Source organism: Zootoca vivipara, chromosome 3 (genome assembly GCF_965207765.1).
Source record: "Zootoca vivipara chromosome 3, rZooViv2.hap1.1, whole genome shotgun sequence".
NCBI classification, from domain to species: domain Eukaryota; kingdom Metazoa; phylum Chordata; class Lepidosauria; order Squamata; family Lacertidae; genus Zootoca; species Zootoca vivipara.
The window spans coordinates 93,881,914-93,907,488 of record NC_142586.1 but is presented as its reverse complement, the minus strand read 5'-3'; the positions used below and the strand labels follow the sequence as shown (position 1 = coordinate 93,907,488).

Here is a 25,575-nt window from a genome sequence, read left to right as displayed (position 1 = left end):
GGGACTTGGAGACTGATCTTCTAAGCTGGTTTAGGCTGGCTGCGCAACCACACTAGTATAGCGGCATGCTGACATTGCAGCTGCGAGATTGCTCTTGGATTGCCCCTCTGCTCCTCTGATCTCTGGTCTAAATGTGTAGTTTGCCCTGCAAAAGTATGCCCTGCAAAAGTCCGTTTCATAAGATGATCACAAATTGACCGTGTGTGCATAAGTTGGCAACAGCCGGAATGTGTTAGCAAAAAGAAAGAAAAGTGGAGAGCACCAATAATTCCTTCCATTGAAGAATAAGAGAGCAAAGTATATGCCTGTGGGGTTATGTCTGAATAAACGAATCCCGTGAGATCAGAGTGGAAAGGCGAAGGGAACACTTTGATAGGATGGAATACTGTCAGAATAGAGCACGTGCAGCTATGACACAATTCCTTGATTTATTAAAAGTAAATGGATAAATGTTATTATTACAAAGTATTTCATTCTTTATGCAATTTGTTTTATGTTTGTCCTGTACAATTCATTTGGTGAAATTGTTACACATGGAAACCCAGCCAGATGGGCGGGGTATAAATAATAAATTATTATTATTATTATTATTATTATTATTATTATTATTATTATTAAAAAGAAAATGGTAAATCAACCATTATCAATAATTGCATAAAAGGAAGAGCAATATGTGTGTCTTGGCCTGCCGAGCTGTTGCAAACAAACTTTGTAGAACTGAGGTTTCAAGCTCTGGTGAAAGCAGATGTTGTTCCTGTTTTTCTTTTCTTGCAGTAAACATTATCCTTTATATTCCCTCAATGTGGCCTCCATGTGGCTGAAACTGGGGAGACTTTACATGGGCCTGGAAAACAGACCTGCTGGCGTTAAGGCTCTCAAGAAGGTATCCTCGCCCCCCCCCTCACCCAGCCCCTTAGATGCCCTTATGACATGCATATAAATGTTTTGCTTGGGTAGAAATGTGTGCTGAACTGCCTTTGCATTCCTATAGTACTTAATTTTCCAGCCACCTTCTATCTACATCTTCCTGAATCGGCAAAGTGAAAGTCCTCCTCCCATTCCAAAATGATTATTTTAGAACTCAAATCTTTGGATAGTACTTTTGCTCCTACCTTTGATGCCCCGAATCTCCTTCAATTAAGGTGGCAGCAACCAGCAGTTCAATTTAATTGGTACACACGGTTTTCCCAACAGGATCCGTCACTGAAAAGTCCCTCTCAGTTTCTGCAGTTTTGTGTACAATCAAGAGCTGTTCAGAAACTGAATGTTCTTGGCTCTGATGGAAGCTGGCATATGGCACAAAGCAGATTGCATTTCAGTAGCTATCTTGAATGTTAGTGCATATGGTAGTCAAAATATTTTTTCCCCTGTAGCTGGAAAACCTTGTTAGGTGGGGTGGGGGTGCAGGCAGTTTATTGATTGGTTGTGGAGGGTTTTTGGTCTGGCCTCCCTTTCCTCACCTTCACCTTGCAAGGGCTTTGCTGTAGAGTCCTCTCTATACTGACAGGCCTGTAAGCATTAGTTGGTAGGGCATCCAGTTTGTGAGGACTGTTCCCTAAGGCAGTGGTTTTCAAGCTTCTTGAATTCACGGCTTCCTTGACCAGCTGCATTCTTTCTGTGGCATCCCTGTGGGCTGAGGAGCCCAGTTATGTCACCCCTCTCACCCTTCTTTGTTCCCTCAGCCTCCTCTCCTCTCCTCTCTCCTTGGGAGTCCTCTGGACAGCTGTTGCCACCACCCTTGGTCTCTGAGCTGCCCCTCCCTGCCCCAAAGAGAGGTGCCTCCTCACACTGCCCCACAGGGGCCTGGGACTTGTCTGTCCATTCCCAAAAGCAAGGGCAGGCAGGCAGGCTGGCTGGGCTCCCTTGCCCGCTTGCTTGCTTGCTTGCTTTCTCCAAGGCTGCCTCAGCTTCTGGCAACCAGTACCCCCTGGCCAACCCCAGAGGCACCATTCACCTGGGGAGCTTGTAGCCAGGGATGCCGCAACAAACAGCTGTGCAAGCCTTTGGGAGGCAGAGACGCAAGAGGGCATCAGAGGAGGGAAGGAAGGAAAGAGGGACAGAGACCAGTGTTGCCCACAACACCCCTGACCATCATTCAAGGCAGCCCAGGGTGCCATGGCACACTGGTTGAAAACCACTGTTCTAGAGGAAAGATGGGGAAAACAGCTGGATTTTCTACATCAACCTAGAAATGGTGTTGTTGAGCTTCCCCAGTGAATCCTAGGTTTGCTGTGCACAATTTCCTTACTTTTTTAGTTATTTTAATTCAGTAAGGTAGCGATGGCTAAAACATGCTTCTGCTGCACAGGTGAGCATCATCAAAAGCAGGATTCAGGTGGACCTTTTAAAAATAGCATGTAAAGTATTAATTTACAGTGCAATCCTGTACATATCTACGTAGAAGTAACTGTGCATATCTACTGTATGTAGAAGTAAGTCCCATTAAGTTCATTAGAACTTACTCTAGGTAAGTGGGTACAGGGAACGGCTGATTTGCACGGGGGTTCTGTTCTTGATCCCCGTGCACATTGATGGAGCACACATAAGCCTGTTCCATCCCGTTATGCCTCACTCCACCCCCTTTTCCTGCCACTTCTGGGTTGCCGTGATGCATGCGGTCGCAGTTGCATGTCAGTTGGTCGTTCCCTCTATAGGGTTGCAGCCTTGGCTACAAATTTTATTTTGGAGATGAAGACCAAAGTAGGGCAATGCAGGCTTGAAATGCAGATCCCAAGAAGTCGCCTCAGTGCCAGTGGTTCCAGGCAACTTGGCAACTCAGCTTCAACTTCTATCTGCAGCATCTGAATGCTGTGGCTGTTGCATCATAAACTCGGGGTGGGGGGTGGGAATTGGTTACAGGACGCCCAGCAAAGGGTGATGCTGGAACTGTTCTAGTCAGAGTAGCAGATACATGGAGGGTTGTGGGCATCCCAGTTAATGGCTAAAGCATCACCCTCTCCCATTGACCATCCAGACTCCATCTTGCGGGCCCAAATTCTGCTCGAAGCAGCTCTGCTTGAGAGTCATCTTCTGGTTAAGTTTAGAACAGAAAGGCAGGTACAATGTCGTTTAACTTTTTGCTTGTCTGTGCCTTTCAAAAGAGTTTGGAGATCTCTTAGGATCAAAAGGTGCTGTGTATATAATAAGGTTTGATTCTTTACAATCAAATGGGCTGTTTTCAGTTGGGTACATTTAAGGGGACAAAAACCAGTCAGAGGTTTCTGACTCTTTGGAATCCCTGACGAGAACATTTCATAAACCAAGGCTGTCTGAATCAATTGTATTTTCTCTCTCCCTCTTTTGCAGGCAATTGCCATCATGGAGATAGCACATGGGAAAGATCATCCATACGTTATAGAGATCAAAAAGGAATTAGAGGCCCACTGAGTCTTTGAATCTATGCAATCCTTCAACCTTTCTTTAAAAGCCTTGCTATGGAAACTTCAGGAGTGCTTTGAAAATTGACATGGGATGAAAGCTTTTCTGTAAAATAATTGGAATGACAAACATGTGGTGCACCCGGGCCTTACCTCTTGCATTCTCTGAGGTTGATGTGAAATATCTTGAGCCTTGATGAATTAATTTTGAATGCTTTCCCCCCACTAAGGAAATGCCACGGTTTCATACAGCTAATGCCTTTGATTGATCATGTGCAGAGATGACCAATTCTTTTCTCTACAGATTTTAATGTACTATGTATCTTAGCCATGCAAAGCAATTAATTAAAATGGGACAGCCTTGCTTGAGCCTGCTTGATTGCTTGCCTTGTTTTTATAACATGAACTTTGTCTTTCAAAAAATGCATTGCAGGCATATTCGTTGTAGCTGCAACATTTGCACTCCCAAATTTTGTTACAAGCTTAGCTCTTGCATATATTGACTCCAGTTATTCATTTCTAACACTGTGTGTCCACACTTACGATAATAATGTCAACATGGATAATGGAAACATACTGTTCCCTACAAATTGTGTATGGATGTATTAGCACAAGTTTCTGGGGTCTTACGGATCTTCAGGAATAAGGAGAGATGTAGGGTTGACTTTACTATTGTTCTTTGGTAAGAACTGGATGCAGTATCAACCAAGAAACTGGTCCCAGTTGATTAGCTTTGCGGCCCAATCTTAAAGAACCTTAGCAATTCCAAAACAGTAGGAGGAAGATTCCAAAGGGAAGGACTAGAACCAAAGAGTGGAAAATACAGGGAAGCCAATTTCAGCCCCACCTGCAGCCAATTCTCCCCACCTGCAGTTTCCAGCAACTGGCATTTAGAAGCATTTCTGCCTCGGGCAGTGGAGGTAATGAAAAGAGAGCAGCTCAGCAGTAGAGCAGATTATTATTATTATTATTATTATTATTATTATTATTATTATTATTATTTTAATTATTTTATATTTTACTGGAGATATTTAGGCAGAGGCTGACAAAGCCGTCTGTCATGGATGCTGTCATTTCATCCTCCATTGTTGATCCTGCACTGAGTAGGAGCTTGGATGAGTTAAAATTCAAAGGTCCCTTCCACCTCTGTGATTCCCCATGTGCGTGGAAATTTTCTTTTTCCAGTGTTGCATATCAATGTCTTCTAGGTTGAGAGAGTTTCATAAAAGTTCCCTCCATTTAAAACCTGAAAGCTTCTGTACTTGGCGGTGTTTTCAGAGCAGTCATCGTAAGTGGAACTTACCTGAAAGGATGTGCTTCTAAGGAATCTGGATAAACTATAAATCAGGCATCCCCAAACTGCGGCCCTCCAGATGTTTTGGCCTACAACTCCCATGATCCCTAGCTAACAGGACCAGTGGTCAGGGATGGTGGGAATTGTAGTCCAAAACATCTGGAGGGCCGAAGTTTGGGGGTGCCTACTATGAATGAATGAATGAATGAATGCCAGCAGCATAAATTCTCAGTGAGATCCTATGCATGTTTACCTCGAAGTAAGTCCAACTCCTTTCAGTGGGCCTTATGCCCAGGTGCATGTGCTCAGGATTTCAGCTTTGTTGTTTATGTCTGTTGTATACACACACCCATGTGCAGTGGCTTTGTATTTCCCCCCTCCTCCCTTAAGAAGGCATTTCTCTTCTGCAGAAAGCAAGCATTAGGATGATGTGCATCGAGATGCACCTTAAGGTGCACATGTTTGTCCAGGGCCCTCCGCTGAGCAGCTGAAGCTGCGCATCCAGTTGCCGGTGGCAACGGGTCCGTGTGGAACTTTAATGGTTAGATCTGCCCTATTTGTGCTCATGAGTAGCAGTATTTAGTGCACAGAGGCAGCACAGACCACTGCATGCCGTGGACAGAAGTACTGCCCAGGCTTTCCCTCTCCTCTGAAAGTACTGCCATAAACTCTCACACTTCAAAATATAAGGACGAACAGTTGGAAGCTAACACTTAACAAGTCCATAGAAGGCCCTGGAGCACATGTTTTACAGGAAATGAAATTAGTCAATGAAACATAATTTCCAAGCAGATGGGCCATGTCTTGATACTTTCAGATAGCAGAGTTTTAATCAAATGCTTGCTATGGCTGTGCTGCAGATCTTTCTGTGAATCAGACTGCTGCTAATGGATGGGACAGTGTTACCAAACTCCAAACGAAGGGTGCTAACAGTGCAGTTCTAAAATGGAAGGCAATTGGAACTAACTCCAGTAGTGGCTGTACCTTAGGCACACATGCAAAGGAAAAGCAATTGGATTACCGTATCTATTTACTTGCTGCCCTTTGCTATCTCATCATGTCAAGATGTCTTCTAGATAAGAGAGTGTAGAATTGCTATCAGGGATCAATATGCACACTGCTGGATGGCACAGTTGGATGAGGGTGTCATTTTATTTTGGACTCTCGTTTACAGCCTTGTTATGCTCCCGGGATGCTTTGAGACAAGTCACTACTACCATTGTGTGTGAACTGGGAAATAGCATGTGAGCTAAGGACTTTGTGTGCAGGTCACACAAAATGAAGTTGCAAAGGCACTTTACATTTTAAATATTCTAGCAGATCAGCTTAGCAGTCATGGTCTCTTCCCCCACCCATCCTCTGAAGCGCCTCTATAAACATTCAAGCATCACCTACCTCCCAGCATGCAAATTTATTGTGCAAAATTCACTGCACTCATTTGTCATCCTGCAAGCCCTGTGGCATTGCAGTGTAACCTGGGGATTATTGCCTAATCCGTCAAGAATGTTGGGAGATACATGGTCCTGCTTTGCACCAAAGTATCAGATCAGGCATTTAAACTGACATCATTCCCCGTCACCGAGAAAATGCTGTAACACATTCCTCCTTTCACAGGTGCATGGCAACCCTCCCATTTTTGCAGTCAATGATGCTATATTATGCTGGCTGGTAGAGATGGGCACATTCTTACTCTATAATGAGGGAAGTTACAATGTTCTATAAATATATCCCATCCATTGTCTTCAAATCACTAAGATGACCACTAGAATTTTGAGGGCAGAGAGTTTTATTGCATAATATGAAGGCTAAGCAGTCTCTTACAAAACAAAAGTTTGAGGCAAAACTTTCTTTCGCTGCAAAAGGCAGGTATTTACACAAAGGTAGTGTAAGGAGTAAAAAAAAAATATTGCAATTTTTAATGCTAAAGGAAACTTTATAAAAACAGGAAGGAAAAGGAAAAAGTGCAAAAATACTGTCAAAAGTCAATCGGTTCTATACAAAACAAAACCGACAAGCATAAGCTTATGTTCTGATATGAATATACATTAGGGTACAAAATAGCATGCATGCATAGATTTCTTTTATTAAAAAACAGTCTTTCAATAGTACAAAAAGGTGTCTGGCAGTCATACCGGATTAATGGAGATAAAAATAGTTGAACTCAGTTGTTTACAAAATTTATACATACAGAAGAACGCAAGTCTTTCTAATAATGGCTCTGGACTCAACAAAGAAAATCCCTTGTGATACACAAAAATACTGCAGTAAAACCAGACTAACAACAATCCAGTGATGTAAAATTGATTTAGTGTGTTAGTCTGCATAACACAAGTCAGATATGATTATACAGGTGCAATACAGAAATAATGCACATGCAAGCGTTCTGTAAAACGGATACTCCTGTTTACACAAAGAGAATGTTCCCATCAGAGGTGATCCCAACAGGCTAATTTTAGTTCCTTTCAGCTTCTATTTTTTAAAAAATTAATGCCTTCAAAGGCAGCAGCAGATAGCAGCAGAAAAACCAGAGTTTTAGAAGAACGGGCTGCAATGAATTAATTTCCAGACGTTATGTTTCGGGGGAAGGGAGGAATTTAGATTCTGAAGCTGTTAATGGAACTAGGGTTCATAAAAAGTGTTGTTTTTAATCTTTTGTGTGTGCCATACCATGGCATTTTAGCCACTTTGCCAAAATCTGTAGCATACAACTGTAAGGCAGGAGACAAAAGCAGTTAAAAACAGGTAGGTAAGCCATGTCCAGTCTAAAAAAATTCAACCAACTAACATTAGTCCTATTCAGGTGTTATTGCCCTCGGATGCAACACAGGTAGAGAGGAGCTGCAGAGACATGGCCTTGGCCTAAGCCCTTCTCCTGGGGCCGTGAAACACCTCCCAGCACCTTGTGTGATCTTCCAGGGTTCTCAATTGCTCAGGGAGTCTCTGCAGACACACAAGGCTCCACGATGCAGAAGTTCACATAAAGCTAGGATGTACAAGGGAGATTTCACCTGGTACCGGAAGATAGCAATGATGATGCCTGGAATATGTCCCTGAGCAGTGCTTCCATAATCTGGGGACAACCAGATAAAAAGACCCACATCTACGATAGCTACCCATCCAACATTAGAAAGCAGGAATGTTCATAAAATAGGAACCAAATATCTACGTTTCTGAGAAGGTTCATATGGGAGAAGAATGTCCTTACAGTACAACTAGTGGAGGAAGCCAGAGGAGGACATTTCAGGAAGATTTTAAACTGGGAGGAGAGATCCATAAGAGAAAGCAATGCTTTAACAATTAGGGCATGGGTAGGCAAACTAAGGCCGAGGGGCCGGATCCGGCCCCATCACCTAAATCCGGCCCGCGGACGGTCCAGGAATTGGCGTGTTTTTACATGAGTAGAATGTGTGCGTTTATTTAAAATGCATCTCTGAGTTATTTGTTGGGCATAGGAATTTGTTCTCGCCCCCCCCCCTTCAAAATCTATTCCGGAACCCCACAAGGTCTGAGGGACAGCGGCCCCCTGCTGAAAAAGTTTGCTGACCCCTGATTTAGGGCTTAAGAGGCCATCGGTGGCTCTTTGCATTGGGCCAGGAAAACAACATAGTTGTTTCAACATCAGCATCATAAAGCTCACTATGGTTTTGCTCGACGTCTGGACTAGATGTGATCCCCAATAATAATATGATGGGTGTGACAGTCGTGACCTGGATATCACTAAAGCAAGAATCATCATGGCCAGTTGGGATTTGCCCAGGGAAGGGCATAAAACTACTGCCGCCACCTTACAAGGCTCAACAAGGCTCTCCTAATAGTTAACAAAGTATTGGTCATCCAACAAAGTCAGAACGAAAGGTCATGGAGTTTGGGTGCACAGGTCAAATGTCAGACAGGGCGATTTAGTAAAGCCTAAATTTTATGCAGAAAGAAATGGGGTTCCTAAAAACATCACTCTTCTTTGTATGCAGATACCTGGTTAATAAGAGTTTATATTAAACTCCCAAGTTAGATGAACGCTTGGGACACAACCCAGCTTTCTCCACCAATGCTGCTCCTTTCAGCCCTCACAGGACCCATTCTTGAATAGGAATGTGGTTTTCGACTAACTTTATCTGGATTAGGGACTACTGAGCATAGACGTGTGTTAGTAAAAGAAGAAAAGCCAAATGGCTGCATTATAAAACTATGGCAAAGTAACGGAAAGCAACTCTCTTAAAAGTCTTGCTCTCATTTATTCTGGGGCAAATTCATTCCCAAACTTGGGTGCCATCCGAGAAGGAACTTGGGTTTTGAGAAAGTACTTCGTTGAAATCACAACCTTAAGTTTTACTTTTGCCAAATGACCCTACTAAAACCGGGGGGGGGGGAGAGAGAGAGACACAGTATTGATATATTGGTGAGTGTTATAATTAAGGACAGAGAGGAATAACTGAAGATACGCGAGGATCTCTTGTTCTGAGTAAGATGTTAAGAAAGTTGTCAAGGTCAAACCTAATGTGGAAAATCACCCTAAATTTAACAGGCGTTTTAATTTAGAAAGAAGGAAAGTCACTTTGAACACCATCAGCCATTTTAGGAATAGCATGAAAATTGTTGCTTATTATGTTAGCAACTATTTGGCTCGCTCGTGAGCATTGTTCGCTCATTGCAGGAGGCTTTCCCTTGTAATTTTGTGGGCAAGATGTGTGCACTGTGACAAAAAGCCTTGGCGGCTTTGCATTGACTTTTCCCTTTTAGCATCCATTATGCCTGCTTATTAAATATGGCTCTTTTTTGTTTGCGCACTTCCAGAAAAGCCAAGAATATACCCATTCCAACCCAGATCTCGTAGTAATCAGACCTTGGAGTGGTTGATTTCCCCCATCTTACTCCCTACCTGTCAGGCCAAATGGAGCAATGGGACTTGACAGCTCTGGGTTCAAACTTAATTCATCATTAGGAAATTATTCAAAAAGCTATAATGAGATAACTAATTTAATACACTTTGCTTCAAGGTTTATTCCTTGGCCGGCTTCCCAGATACAAAGTGTCTCTGTGCAATTATCATGCAGATGCCACTAAAAGACTTTAAATGGTTGCAGCTAATTTAACAAGAGATATGTTGGCATCGACAAGGAGATGCTGGACTGAAAATTGGAGTTAACTAAGGAAGCAGCAGGATTTCTAAAGGTGCATCAGCGAGAGGCTTTCCCTGTGCTTTCTTCACTTAAATCATTTTGGGGGAAACTTGAAAGTATCTCTTTTTCTTTACCAATGTGGTCTGCCATTTTATTAGGAGGTATAAAGTCTGATTGATTCGTCAATTAAATTGATAGATTAAAAGCAACACTTTCAGGGAGAAATCCTAAGCTCCCAAGAAGGGCAGTAAGGAGTCCCATTGGAAACTGTGTCTCTCCCTCTGTAAAATGGAAGTCTGTGGCTACAGGCCTCCTAGCACTGAATGAATGTCATTGGTGACACTGAAATGTCATTGGTGTCCCAAGGGTGAAAGGGTTAAAAAGAAGGTCACCTCAGCGGCAGATCCAGATCTAGTAGACTCAAAGCCCCGTCACTGCCGAAATTGGCCCCCAGAATTGGAGGATGGGGGAAGGGAGAGAGACTACACGAGTGGGGTTATTTCCTTTCATTTGTTCCAATGGAAAGGGGGGGAAATCCTTTCATTTGTTCCAATGGAAGAGGAAAAGCCTTACAAATAAAAAGTGGAAACAAAAGAAAAAAATTCCTTCCAGCAGCACCTTACAGACCAACTAAGTTTGTCATTGGTATGAGCTTTCGTGTGTATGCATCTGAAGAAGTGTGCATGCACACGAAAGCTCATACCTATGACAAACTTAGTTGGTCTCTAAGGTGCTGCTGGAAGGATTTTTTTTCTTTTGTTTTGACTACGTCAGACCAACACGGCTACCTATCTGTAAATAAAAAGTGGGTGGGGAAGAACAATGCAACTCCCTCCATGATGTATTCCTCCACCTCCCTCCATAGATTTGCTCTAAAAGTCAAAGAGTGCAGCTTGATTATGCACCAGTACTTATAAAAGGTTACAGATAGGAAGCCAGCACCATCTTAAAAGAGACGTTTCTCCTTTTCTCTTGCATAGAAGAAAATGCCTGTTCTAAGATGAGCTCTGCTCTGACGTTTGTGTGCATTACCTAAACATAAAGGGAATTCATTTCTAATGCTTTTTGCTTCAGAAATTGAGGGCTGGGTTCAGCTAAGTTGCTAGAAGCCAGCACAATGAGTCCTGCCAGTGCAATTGGACTCCCCCCCCCAACTTCTTCATCCGCCTCACACATCACCCCTCATGCCTTCCCAAATCTGCTTGGAAGAACCCACAGTGCTGGAAGAGGAGAAGGGAGATTTAATACAGAAATGTTTGAACTGACGGAACTATCACCTTAGCGCAACATCGAGTTCCACCCACTTTTTAAAATTCACACTTAACAAATTAAAATGCATACGATTGATTAAATGAATAAAAACCGGGATTTGTCCCCGTTTTCTTTTGTTACATCCAATGTTGCTCTTGGGTACCAACTGCCTGCCAACCTCAGCAACAGCTGCTTAAGCACTATTGCCTGAAATTGACGGCATGCAAAGAAACAAACAGAAGGCCAAAGAACCAGCTACAGAACATCATAGATGCATCGTTGAAGGAGGAGCCATGCATAGCTTAGAAGCGGAATGCACCTTCTTCCTGAAAACGATTCCATGGCCATTCATCAGGTTTCCCAGTTGAATGGCCATCGGACAGCCACTGCCAGTCTAGACTAGGAGGGCACAGCTCCCACTCATTTCAACAGACCTCGTGGGTACCATAAATATTCATCCTAGATGGTGAAATCTCATGGGCCGGCACAGAAGAACTTCCCAGTGGCTGGTTCCCTGTACAAGGCCTGAGCGGGCTTCCAGCTTTCTTTTGTACTAGAATTCTGAAGTCCACCAAGGGGAGAAAAAAAGTGGGCAGGCAAAGACTAAGAATTAAAGAGAAGGGAGCCTCTGAGCATATGCTCAGCCAAGGAATTTGTGATCAATAACAGAATTAAATCCACATATTGTTTTCACACAAAATCGGTTCTAGTTTCCCTCCCAAATGCCCCATAAACTCACTGATAGGGCTGGGTGGGGGATTTTGTCCTGTCTGCATTTTTTTTAAGCTTACAAACCCCATTCTCATTTCCTGGACAAAGGCATGGAATGGGAAATCACCACTCTTCAAGTTTTGCACTTTCCCAAATTTTGCTATACACTAAAGTACCAAAAATGTGTCTGTTTAAAAAAAAATCTGCATTTTGCAGTAAAATACATTTAGAAACCCGTACATTTCTTCTGCGATAAAATATGCCTTTAATTACACATTTAGAATACGTATTTAGATTTGTATTTAAATCATAGCTGCCAAGTTTTCCCTTTTCTCGTGAGGAAGCCTATTCAGCATAAGGGAAAATCCCTTAAAAAAAGGGATAACTTGGCAGCTATGATTTAAATACGAGTTTTCATACAGAGTTTTACTTTTCTTTTCTTTAAAAAAAAACAGATTTAATGTGAAAACAAGGCAGAATGTGACTGATAGCCAAAACATGTGACAAACTGAAACACAACCAGAAACAGGACCGGGTGATCCATTTCTACTCACAAGATCCTTTGCTTAGTCAAGTGAAATCATTTTCCTGAGCCAGGATTCAATGCCATTTATGGGAGAAAAAAGAAGTGAAGTGGGTCTGGGGTGCTAGAGGATAATACCAATGACGGATTCTATGTAAACCATTTGAGCTTTTTTTGTGTGGCTACATATACCATCACCATTCTTGTCCAATGTTGCTCACCTGGATGTTAAGAGACAACTGGAAAACTAGGCTATTTCCCTGTAAAAAGCTGCATGTATCACACAGAGCAATGTAATATTACAGGCAGCAACTGTTTTAGGCGCATCTGATATGTGTGCGACTGCACACACACGCATCACACCGAATGCAGAAGTGACTCAAAAACACCACAAAAATGTCACAAAAGGGAGCAGAACAAGGTGGGGGTTGAATGGGGTGTTTGCAGCTTTTTCAACGGTGTTTCAAAATACATGATTTCACTTATATGTGTGGTGTGTTGGAACGTAACCCCCATGTAAATTGGGAGTCGCCCATATAGAAAAAGATATTGCTTTTAGATATGAGCCACCTCTTCTATGCCCTGAAAACAGGTTGCATCCCTCCAAATTGAAGAATAAAAACAGCCACTGCCTAGCAGGTCATACAGAAATGCAAAAGTCAAGAGAACGCTGTCAGATAGGAACTGTCAGGTTGTAAAAAGAAGGTCAGCCATATGAAATGTGTTTCCATGATTCCAAAGTCATAACGTGTTTCACAAATTAAGAACATTCACACATCATTGCGAGGAAAAATAATAATAATAAATTATCTCATATAAAATAATTTGTAGGAAGAACAAGGTCTCCCTACTGTCGGTTTTGCGTATTCGTCACAAAATACTGCCAAAAGAACACGCCACGTCCCCTCCAAACAACATGGAGGGAGTGATTCTCAGCCAGATCCAGAAGGTTGCATGTATGGGAAAGCAGCTGGGTCTCTTCTGAGGCTGTTAAATGAGTCTAGAGTTTTGCAGGAAGAGGATGAGGACTTGATAGACAAATTTATACTGAGCGATGGTTTGGATCATGAACATCCTTTGTTCCCTCAGGTGTTGCAGCATCACTGGAACATCCACTCTCTGCAAAATTGAAGGAATATAAATATGTAAAAATATGTACATAAAAAAAAAATTGTGATGTGGGAGAAACTGTGAAGCCAGCCATCGCTTCCCTCGTGATTCCTTCCGCCCCTGTTGCGCTGTACATTAAAATAACAAATGTTAACAACATGTTAAAGGTAAGTAAAAGATGTATTTGTTTTAGAACCCTAAAGTAGTAGAGGTTGCCAGGACATCACCCCATTTGCCTCTACATAGTTCCATCCTTATTTCAGACATCGTGGTATATCGGTATAGCGCTATTTTTAGCTGGTGATAGATCACGATGTTGAAAACCAGACATCGCCCAGCCCTACTCAGTAGCTATCAAAACTGGTGCGGTGAATGAAGTTGCAGAAAACAGAGTGGAGATACATAAGAGGGCAAATTTAGAGCAAACTGCAGATGGAGCAGCCATTAAAGGCATTTATTATCGTCTTCATATGAGAAAAAGAGAAAAGCAATGATTTCCTAGAAAAGAGGTTGGAAAATCAAAGGACATCTGTCACCGAGCCATAGCCAGCTCCTTCTTCCAGGCCACAAGCTCCTCACCTGAGAGGATTGCTCGCTCTGCATCAATGGCTCGACAGTCTCCCCTCACTCACCTAGTCACTACAGTCATTAGGGGACTGACGACTCTCTCAACCCGCCAGCCAGGCTTTTCCCGCCTTTGTAGAATTAGTACACTTCTCACCTCATCACTTTATCTCACCAATGGCCTTCTCCAACTCTGCCATTACCATTTTGACTGGAAGAGTCACCCTGTTAGCATTTCTCTCCTCTGTTGCTGGATGTATGATTGTCAGTGTTTACGTTCTAGGCTTGGAAAGTGTGAGAACGGGAAGTCAGTCTTATCTCTCTTCCGCTGTACTGTACTATTGTACTTCTCTCTCTCTCTCTTGGAGAAGTGAGAGGACGCCATGATTGCTTTGTCCTGTATATATTGCTTAATAAATCACACAGAATGCTACACTCATGCTCCACGATAGTTTCTGCTATGCTCCGCTGATTGAGCGTGCACATGTCTTTAGACATGTGCTGCTGGTGCGCCCCGGACTGATTTGTGATCATCCTGGGCTGCGTTTCGTAAGGAAGACACCCGGAGAGGTCTATTTCATTCCAGGGGCTGTGTGTGCCCCCCAGGCGTGTTCCGACAACCCCGAGAACAAATGCCTTCTGTCCTTTCCCTCTAAATTAACCTCAGGATTTCACACCAGTTTCCTTCACCAAACCACGTTCGTTTCCAGTGTACAGACAACCTCATTTCTGAAACTTCCCTTTCCACACAAAAAGGGGCTTTTCCAAGCTGGTTCCCTACAGATGTTTGCAGACTGCAGACTCCCAATTCCCATCAGCCCCAGCCAGCTTGGAGTTTGTGATCCAAAACATCTGGAGGAAACCAGGTTGGGGAAGACTGACACAGACCATGCCAATGTGGCAAGAACCTCTTTAGCTCCCTTGCCACGGAAATAAGAGGACTTTGTTTTGATTTCATGTAGGCCGCTCTGGGAGCCTTTCTAGCTGAAGAGCTAGGTACAAATACTCTAAATAAATAATTGCCTCTTGCATCACAGGGCTTGTTCAAAAGATGCACTTTGGGAAGTTCTCGAGCTGGTAGTAATCTCCGCTTCTCATGCATTCCTCTCCCTCACCGCGAGGAGAAAGACCGTACAGAGAGCCCTGCTTGATCAGGCCGACGGCCCATCAAAACCAGCAGCGGCCAACCAGATGCCTATGGAAATCTGCAAGTAGGATCAAGAAATCAGCACTCTCCCCATCTGTGATTCCTAGCAACCAATATTCAGAGGCATAGTGCCTCTACAGTGGAAGGGGAACACAGCCATCATGGCCAGTAGCCACTCAGACTTATCTTCCATGAATTAATCATCTGGCCTGTACTAGATTTTTTGGGGGGTCAGCAGTTCCCCAGCTACCCAAAGAAGCTGATGAAACCAGCATTGTACTGAGGCAGACAGCTGGCTAGAACTGTCTGTGGCTCTTCAAAGGCCTCAGGCAGAGATCGTGCCCAGCACTGCCACCATGGCCTGGCATTTCAGTTACATTGAAATCACAACAGTCTGGGACAAGAGACAGCGTATTCTTAGCAGCTGCACCCAGATTACGGAACGCCTTGCGCTGTGAAGGTTGCTAGCTCCTTCCCTCACTCATTTTTGCCAGTAATATTGATTTGTACAGCTATTATATAAGTTTGCAATCTGCTCATATATCGTTCATGAGCTATATATTTACAATAAAGCAAAAGCATTGTACAGTTGAATATTGTTCTGGTATTTATCCTTCCAAGACATTGCAAACAAGAGACCCTCTTTCTATAAACTTACTTGGTTCTTCTGTGATATGTTTGGCCATTATTACGACGGTTTGTATTTTAATCAAGCTAATCTGCCGATCCTGGGGTGCTAGTCTTTTTCCAGTTCTTTGCAATACTTATTTTTGCAGCTGTCAATAACTGAAGGCCTTTTTATTCTAGCAGGCTTTTATTTTATGAGGCAGACAATGTTCAATCAATCAATCAATCAATCAATGTTTATTATGGCCAACGGTCAACAATAGAGGCAGACAATGCTCTTAGGGTGTTTTGTTTAAACTGCCACCTGGTCTCTCGGTCTCTCTGGAATGGTTTAGTATTGTTTCCAGGAACAGCAATTTTTCATGTAGTTAGCTACCCTGAGCAGTATTTTTTAGGCTAGAAGGCTGGGATATAAAAAATTAAATAAAGGAAAATTGAGATATTGTTACATGCAAAGCATGGACTAATGTACTAATGAGGGCAAATAGGTAAAGGTCAAGGAACCCCTGACCATTAGGTCCAGTCGTGACCGACTCTGGGGTTGCGCGCTCATCTCGCATTATTGGCCGAGGGAGCCGGCGTATAGATTCCAGGTCATGTGGCCAGCATGACAAAGCCGCTTCTGGCAAACCAGAGCAGCACATGGAAACACTGTTTACCTTCCCACTGTAGTGGTTCCTATTTATCTACTTGCATTTTGACGTGCTTTCGAACTGCTAGGTTGGCAGGAGCTGGGACCGAGCAACAGGAGCTCACCCCGTTGCAGGGATTCGAACCACCGACCTTCTGATCAACAAGCCCTAGGCTCAGTGGTTTAACCCACAGCGCCACCTGGGTCCCATGAGGGCAAATATTATTATTATTATTATTATTATTATTATTATTATTATTATTATTAAAAATAGTACAGTCAGGTTCATTTATTACTTTCTCCCTGAAAAGAATGAGAATGAGAGTGGGGTGCACATACCAAGTCTAGAACCAAGTAGACAGTACCAACCAGAATGCAAAGCCCAAATAGGGCCACATGGCATGGCTCTCTCTCTCTCTCTCTCTCTCTCTCTCTCTCTCTCTCTCTCTCTCTCTCTCTCTCTTAGGTTCCCTTATGGAGCAAACCATTTGAGGCACCTCGTTCAAGCAGATGTAGGTTAAGAATGCCAGCTCTCTATTCTGAAATTTGTTATACTTGCACACTCTTATGAAAGAATGCTGCTGTGTGGAATCTGATAAACAGCTCATGATCTAATTGCTTTGCTAAGCCAGTTAGAACTTAGCCTTGCCTAGGCATGGGGGCAGGGAATGCAGACCAGTTGGGACTTGCACAGCCCAGCCCAATAACTGAGCATCTGCCATATTTCTCTCCCCCCCCCCACTACCTGATGCAAAAACAAAGCAGTGGCTACATCCTTGTTTTCCAAGTCAAGCTTCCTTAATGTTTAGCCATCTGGGAGAAATGTTTTATATGTCATGGCATTCTTATTGCAACTCTCTAAATGAAAACTTTTTCTTTTTCTTTTTTGCACTCAGTATTGCAAAAAAAAATATGTGTGTTTTTCATTTTGCCAGTCCATCTCCGATTACCTTGGTTGGCCATTTTGTTCCTGAAAAAAGTACCTTAAAGGGGTGTGTGTGTGTGTGTGTAGAGGAAGCAGCACTAAGAGCGCGGTTCTTACTTGAAAGAAAGTAATGAACCTTGCTTACTAGTCTTAGGATCAGGTTATAAAACCTATATAAAGGGAATCACATAATAGTATGGAAAGGTGTTGTGAATATAAGTTTTGCTTACCTTAAGCTTTGCAAAAAAACAAAACCTGTCAACAGACTACTTCTTGCACTTCGCAAACAACCAGCTCCATTTTTTCACGACACCTGACAACCACTTTGGGCATCGGCTGAAGCAATTTGCGAAAGCTTCCGCCAAGCTCTTGTATGTTTGTTCAGACGTAACCTGGTTAACCCTCTGGAATTTGCGGAGCTCCTCCCCACATACTTTCACGTTTTGCAGCCGGGCTTGCAGGATCACACCTGTATTTAAGCAAGAAGAGGCCCGCCTTCTGAAAGACAGGTTTGCTCACCTCATTGTGCTCCAAGCAGCCAATCATGAGCTCCGTCAAAATGACGACCCCCGTCCTCCCCACGCCGGCGCTGCAGTGAACTACAATTGGGGGGTTGCAGTTGTTGCTGCTGTCCAGGACACTGTTGGTGTGGCGTCGCACAGATTGGATCTCTTCCAAATAGGCTGTGTGGCGGGAATAAAACGGAAATCACATTCCTGAAATGCTACCCAGCCTCACATAAAAAGAGGAGAAATGCATGGAGGAGCAAGCTTCCTTTTAAATTATGATAATTTACCATTCTTAGAAGGCACTAATTATTTGGCCTCTGGACAGCAAACAGCACTGAGTTAAGCAAGAAGCAGCAGGGTGTCAATTACTACTTGGGACTTCGGTCCTTTAAATCAAACAGCTCTTAAAAACACACACACACACACTCTTTCCCCCTCTGCAAATCCCCAAGTCCCTTAAGCAGATGACTGTAGACATTACTTACAGCAATTCCTGCTATTAACAGGCTGGGATCAGAACAGCAGCAAGGTCCCCTTGAAACAAATGCCTGTCAGAGCCAGTATCTAATGGGTAGGGAGCATCCATCTGGCCCTCTCCTTACCTTGCAGAATGTCTCTGAATTTCAAACATGCCTGCTGCTGCTCTCTCTCTCTCTCTCTCTGGCCTGTTTCATGCACAAATTTTCCTACACAGAGAAAGCCCCGTGTAGGGTAACAAAGAAGGAAAGAAAGCAATTGCCTGTCTGGTAACAGACAGTCGTCTTAACATGGGCTACATGTCACTGAAAGTCACCAAAAAAAACCACACCCCTCCTTAGTTAAGTAGACATGGGAAGGGTGTGTGGTGAGCATACCAGCTCCATTGCTAATATTATCACCCTCCACAAGTGGCAGCCTGAAGATGGAATCTGCATTACAAGCAGCTCCCCGCTGCAGAGGCTCCCTTCAATTTGTGGAGGACAACCAGGGTGTGTGTGTGAGACAGAGCTAGCATGCTCAGCCCCACTAATCCCACCACTAACTCACATGCTTACTAAACACAGACGTATTTAGGAGTCTTTAACAAAACCTAAAGGCTCTGTGGTCTACATGAACCCAACCTTTATAAGAAGAGACATGCGGTGTGTGCCATATGCTTCCAAGGTTCATCAGCTAAGAGCGGGGCCTTTAGAGTGGTGGCACCTGTTAGCATAAATCCTATACATGGCACATCTGCTGCATGTGACTGATTGTTTACATATATGACTGCTGTTCTTTCCCACGCAGGAGCCCGGATGTAACCCGATCTCCTGTCATGTGATGTTCATTGTTCTCACTTTACTTTCGCTTCTGACTGAGAGAAGATGGCAGAATGTGTCTGCATCTCTCTCTAATAAAGTAGTTTAGCAACTACAAAATGTGTGCTGTCTTCTTTAACCGGAGGGCAGTCGCAGCACAAGAATACTGGGCTGTGGGCCTAGTATTCTAACAGCACCTGCCCCTTGGAACGCACTCCCAATGAACATTAGGTGGGTACCTAAGGTATTAGCATTCAGGAGCTATCACACATTTTTAATTTTATAGTTACAGGTAGGTAGCCATGTTGGTCTGACGTAGTCAAAAATAAATAAATAAATCCTTCCAGCAGCACCTTAGAGACCAACTAAGTTTGTCACTGGTATGAGTTTTTGTGTGCATGCAATTTGGTATCTGAAGAAGTGTGCATGCACACGAAAGCTCATACCAATGACAAACTTAGTTGGTCTCTAAGGTGCTGCTGGAAGGATTTATTTATTTATTTTATTTTAGGGATTTTAAAGCAAAGTCTGAGTGCTGGCATAATCTAGCTTCTTTTCTTCTTAAAATGGGCAACAGCTCTTGGGCATGATGATTCCCATCTATGTTAGCTGGTAATCCTGGGGATGCCAGGGAATCAGTCTGGGATCTTCTGCATGCAAAGCACATCCTCCTCTGCGCAATAAACACTTTACTTGCAAGGCCACCTTAAGCATGAGGCAATGGGCCATCATCTCAATCCCCATTCCATGGAGTGATCTGCAAGCAGCTTCTGCTGCCATAAACTCCAGGAATTTCACACAGCCTCTAGGTTGGCATATGGGGATATGCATCCCCAGATTAGACTCGGCTGAATCCAGCGGCTGATCCCTAGCATGCATGCTTTTCTCCTGCCCTGGTAGTGTCAAGGGAAACTAGGAAAAACCCCTGGCAAAGTGTAACTCTTACAAAAGGCCTACACACGATTGCACAACCAAGCTATTGACACAGTCAAGAAAATATTTCCCTTCCTTTTTGTTATTAATAGTTTTTCACATATTCTTTTTAACATACAGCTCCACTTTTGGTCCCGGCCTGCACACACCCAAACACAATAATAATCAGGCAGAGGGCCTTCTCAGTAGTGGCAACTACCCCGTGGAATGACCTCCCACCAGATGTCGAGGAAATAAACAACTATATGACTTTTAGACGACATCTGAAGACAGCCCTGTTTAGGGAAGTTTTTAATGTTTGATATTTTATCACATGATGATGATGATGATGATGATGATGTTGGGAGCCGCTCAGAGTGGGTGGAGTATAATTAATTAATTAATTTATTATTATTATTATTGTTATTATTATTATTATTATTATTATTATTATTCCCTAAAAATAAAGCTCAGGAAATAAATGTCAGTATCATTATATGGCTGGCACACACACACGTGTGTGTGTGTGTATCAGCAAATAGTTCTAAGGATTCACTCCAACATTTAATTCAACTTCACTGATGTCCTCACTCAAAACAAAAAGAAAGCACCCACATTTCAAACACACACACACACAACTTACAGAGGAAGCCTTGTTCTTCTGGGCAACCGTGATCCGGCCAGTCAGTGTACTGCAAATGCCACACCGTTTTCTCCTGCCCTAGCAGAAGGTGCTTGACCTTGAGACCCGTAGTGGCATAGCAACCAGAATCAGTGCGGAATTTGGTGGTCACCTTGAACTTCCCGTAAGTGGCTGAGCTGTGCTTGGAGCCGAGTTTCGGCCAGTAGCGATGGCTCTTGGCTCTCCCTCTTTCCTGTCCCATGGCAAAAGGAAGGAGAAGCAAATAAAAAAATCAGCACGGTCTGTTCTTACAGCCACAAGCCACAGTGAACAATGGGTATGCCTAAAAATCAAGTACTGTGCCTGTGTGGTTTAAAGCAAGGGTGGGAAAACTTCAGGAACGCAGGCCAGTTGTGGCCCTCCAGGCCTCAAAACTCTCCCTAGGCCCCACCCATCACTTCATACCCCAAGTGTTTTTCCCTGGCTGGAATGTGTCCTTGAAAGATTTGGCTCAGCTGCCGATCCCTAGCATAAAAGCTTTCCTCCTACCCCAGAAGCTGGTGTGGGAAACTGGGCAAAACCCTGGCAAAGTGTAACTTCTACGCAAACTGACCCCTTCTCCCTCAAGGCACCATGATAAAGCTGGCGCCACCAACCAGTGAAGGCTTCACGGCTACAGAACAAGTGAAGTCAAGGACAGTATTACATACCCTTAGGCACCCCTGCATGGGTTGTACACGCCGCAAGCAAAATCTGAATTAAGGAATTAAGTAAAGGAATTAAGAGAATGGCTCGAAACATCCCATAATTGTCCAAAGTCCCAAAATGTGAGTTCAGACTAATAACCGCACAACAACATGCAGCCTCAAACGATGCTGTGTGCTCCAGACCAAAGCATTTCTAGTGTGCGTTTACAGCACTGCACAGAAAATATCGCAGATGCTCTTCATTGTGGGGGACTGCAACAAACCCAAAGTTCAAGCAACCACCTCAGGGCAGCATGTTATAGTTTCCCAGAAAACAGCTGAGTGAGGACATCAGAGGAAAATGGGGAGCGGGCAGGAGACTGTGATATTATTTGACTGTTTCCCCATGAACAACTAACTCCCTTGCCTCCGTGTATCCTGGGGTTCCAGGAGTGCCCTCTTATCACGGAGAGTGTGCATTCATACTGCAATTACTGTCTGCAAATTTCCACCATCTCAGGACAGTGGAGATTCCTCGTTGTTTCCGAGCATCATAAAAGCCATGATATGAATGCATGCATATAATCAGAGTTCAGGTCATAAGACAGCACCGTTGCCTGCCGCCGCTTAGAAAGAGGCTTTCTCTGTGGTCAGATTACTCTGTAACTGTGCATTTAATGGACTCTTGCTCCCCCTTCTGAACAGCTGATAGTGCTAAATGTTTAAAATGGGGGAAATCAGGCCGCACTATTTAAACAGAACAGCTGTTCCTGTGTGCCTGTAAAGGCAGCAGAGTTCTGAACAGGATGCAGGGCTGGTTTACTTGTGTGTGCCAGGTTTATAGCACAACATACAGTTGTGGGATTACAACAGAAATAACTGTTTTGCTTGGCATGGGAATAAAGGCGACTTCTTCTCTCTCTTTTTTACTGGATACTTTAACTGGAACAACAACTTCTGATGTATTCGCAGCTGATAAGGATGCTAGTAATGCAGAGGTGGCCTTGGATAGGTTGAGAATATCATTCTTCTCAAATAAGGGCAGCTTTGTGTTCTCAGAATCCACTGCTTTGTTTGGCATGCAGCAATCTTCTAATGGAGCTAAACTTCCATCATTATACTGTGCGGCCAGCTAGACTGATACAAACAAGGTTGTAAAGGGTTGAGTCATCCCAGGCAAAGGTTCAAAGGAATTTTGAGAAAGAAAGAAAAAAACAGCAAACAGAAGACCGGCAAAGAGAAGCATATTGTCATGGAGAGCGCTTCCTAGATCTTCAAAACATGCATGCAACGATTTGAACCTCCCTTAAGTGTACACAAGATAAAACATGGTCCGGTCTCAAGAGTGGCTCTCGCTCTTATCCTCTAGCACAGGACAAGCTGATCAAAGGGTAGGGAGCAAGCCCACAGAGGCCCAAGGAATGCATGCTCTCAGGTTTGAACTAGGACTGGGTGGGGAAGAGAAAATGCAGGCAAACAAAACATCTTTGAATGTACTGTCTATATCTGCAGTGAGGGTCGACCTGAGGTCGGTGGCAGGCCCACTTGGACGAATGCCATTCCAAAGAGGTGATCTGAGGGGACAGCTCATTGACACCGGGCCTTTTGTGGCAGTGATGGTGCAGTGAGCAACTCCCCCCCCCTTCTCAGTGGTGGACTTTGGGGCCTCAAATTTCAGTGGCGCCTGTGCAACGTCAAATCCCCCGCTCGCCTCTCGCCTTCCATTCTACATCACAGTTGTGATGCCCCTGCAGCAACCCCAAAGCTTCACTCCCAGGGCCACCAAACCGGTCATGCTCCCCTAAATCCACCTTGGCCCATCTTCTCTGCCTGAAGATGGGCCACCAAATTGTGCCGTTCCGTCTGAGAATCAGGTGCTAGTGACTAAAATGGAGAATGGTGTGAACCTCCCTCACCACACCTTCTGATTGGACACATTTTATAAAAGATATAACGCTGGGACAGACAGAAATCTGCCTTTGTCCATTATTCACGCCATATATGTAAAGAGCTACGACAGCAACAGTCATGGCTTCCCCCAAAGTTTGTTAAGGTTGCTGAGAGTTGTTAGGAGGCGCCTATACGCCTTACAGAGGTACAATTTTCAGAGTTCCCCGTGAAGAGGACTCTGGTGATTTGTTAGCATGCAACCACATATTACATACCTCCTCTACTGTCACCATGGCTATCACATTCACCCCTTCTTCCCACACCATTTGCCAGAAATCATGGCATGTTTGTGGCAAAGGTCCTTGTGTGGCTATGTAGTGCCATTCTTCTCCGCCCACTGTAACCTGAGGAAGAGAGAGAGAGAAGGAGAGAACAACAGATTACTACAAAATCCATGCCACAATTGAGCATCTTCACCTCTCTCTTTCTGCTGTAGCAACTGTGCATAGTTAAGGAAGGACCTTAGCTCACTGCTTTGCACGCATGAAGTGCAAGGTTCAATCTTTCAATCCCTGACATCCTCAGGTAGGGCTGGTTCAAGACTCTGGAAAACAGCTGCCAGGACACTGGTAAACCATACCAATGGACCAATGGTCTGGCTCAGTACCAGAGACCTTCCTATGCTCTTCGTCATGAGCTCATAGAGGTTCATGTTTATCAGCCAGCTTAACCCACTCACCCATCCTTGCTGCATGCAATTTTCTTACATGCACAAAACATGACCCTCTATTTATATTTTGGCTTTAGGACCTGGTTGGCTTAGCTTCAGAGGGCAATGTTGGAAACAAGGAAGCAACAGAAAAGGACCAGGGATGTGGAGGAAAAATAAAGAGCCAATGGAGCGTTCAGAACCCCTTTCCATCCTTCCTTTTTCCAGATGAAATACCCACAAAACACCCATTCTACAAATTTGCAGGGTGGTGGGGTAGAGGGGAGAAATCTGAATCAGAAGAAGCAGGTCTGCCTGTCACATGATGATGATGATGATGATGAAGAGGATGATGATAACAACAACAGTTTATATGCCGCCCACCTGACTGAGTTGCCCCAGACACTCTGGGCACTCTGGGAGGCTTCCAACAAATTGAAACATTACACACAGTAAAAACATCACGCATTAACAACTTCCCTATACAGGGCTGTCTTCTAAAAGTCAGATAGCTGTTTATTTCCTTGACATCTGACGGGAGGGAGTTCCACAGGGTGGGCAACGAGGGAGCCGCCAGAAGTACATTGGAACTCGACCTTAGTGTCTGGGATGAATGATGGGGGTAGAGACACTCCTTCAGGTATACAGGGCCGAAGCCATTTAGGGCCATCCCAAGATTCAAGGCCTATATAAACATGCTCCTGTGGTGAGCACATCATTATATGGTGTTTGTGTGTGAGAGAGAGATAGACATGTTTATTTCATCTGAGGTGAGAAACACCACAGGCTGTTGAAAAATTAGTTAAGAATGATCCCAACAATTTCAGTGAGATTTAGAATCTGGACATGGCGACGTAAGTAGAGCCCTCCTTGATCAGGCCAAAGGCCCATCAAGTCTAACTCTGATCTCATTGTGGACAAGCAGGTGCCTATGGGAAGCCCACATGCAGGAACTGAGTTCCATGACACTTTTCTCCACTTGCAATTTCCACCAACTGGTATCCAGAAGTATAGCGTGTCTATATCCCAGCAGCTCAAAAGTGAAGAGAAAGTTGTTTGCTGATGTGGACATATGAGTGCGCCCACTGAAAACAGATTTCTTATTATTTTTTAGCATGCACAGATTGAAGGCATGTTAATCTTGACAGCCAGGATCAAAGCAAAAAAGGGAAAGGCAGACAACCCTGTTGAAGATTGCAAGCTTGGGTCTAGCAGCGTAGGAGTCTGGGGCAAGATCTTATCGTAACGTTACGGAAGTTTTTGCTCTGTCTGCTCCACGGTGGCCCAACCGCCCAGCCTGCTGGCACAAGGCATGGGCAAAAAAAACCATAAATACTAGTCCAGAGGGAGTGCACAGCATGGAATGCGGCAGCACTCTGCGGCCCCGACTGCAGGATATTAAAAATTGATAACTGGGTGAAAAACACTCGCTGCGTGGCGGAGGTAAAAATCTGCAGATGCAATTTCACCTTCTGAATAAGAGAACATCTGCCTGGCTTCTGCAACAGCCCCTTGGAGGGGGGGAGTGCTGGCAGCGCACAGGGTTGTATACTACTAAGCATCAGCACATGTTGCTACATGCGCCACAGAACAATGTGGGTATGTCCGAGGCCGACACACAAGATGAAATATGAACTCTTAAAGCTGGCTGGGGAGAATTCTTTCTGGGCCCCTGCCACCTGATGGAGCAAAA

The 25,575-nt window shown here is 43.9% G+C and overlaps 2 protein-coding genes across 4 annotated transcripts in view; one reads left to right on the top strand and one right to left on the bottom strand.

Annotated features, from left to right (window-relative positions):
- The window catches only part of SMYD2 (SET and MYND domain containing 2), a 38,834-nt gene extending 35,088 nt beyond the window's left edge, over positions 1-3,746 (top strand). The window contains exons 11-12 of one of the 2 annotated variants that reach the window (XM_035111316.3): positions 775-883; positions 3,307-3,746. In XM_035111316.3, coding sequence (XP_034967207.1) covers positions 775-883; positions 3,307-3,387 — 190 coding nt within the window. In that variant the 3' untranslated portion in view covers positions 3,388-3,746. The remainder of the gene's footprint in view (positions 1-774; positions 884-3,306) is intronic. The other variant, XM_088666701.1, reaches the window with a different exon arrangement.
- A 7,266-nt stretch (positions 3,747-11,012) lies between these two features.
- Positions 11,013-25,575, bottom strand: part of PTPN14 (protein tyrosine phosphatase non-receptor type 14) — a 117,262-nt gene continuing 102,699 nt past the window's right edge. For both annotated transcript variants that reach the window (XM_035111317.3, XM_035111318.3), the window contains exons 16-20: positions 23,449-23,577; positions 20,619-20,850; positions 17,797-17,960; positions 12,171-13,392; positions 11,013-12,063 (exon numbers count right to left, since the gene is read on the bottom strand). In XM_035111317.3, coding sequence (XP_034967208.3) covers positions 13,264-13,392; positions 17,797-17,960; positions 20,619-20,850; positions 23,449-23,577 — 654 coding nt within the window. In that variant the 3' untranslated portion in view covers positions 11,013-12,063; positions 12,171-13,263. The remainder of the gene's footprint in view (positions 12,064-12,170; positions 13,393-17,796; positions 17,961-20,618; positions 20,851-23,448; positions 23,578-25,575) is intronic.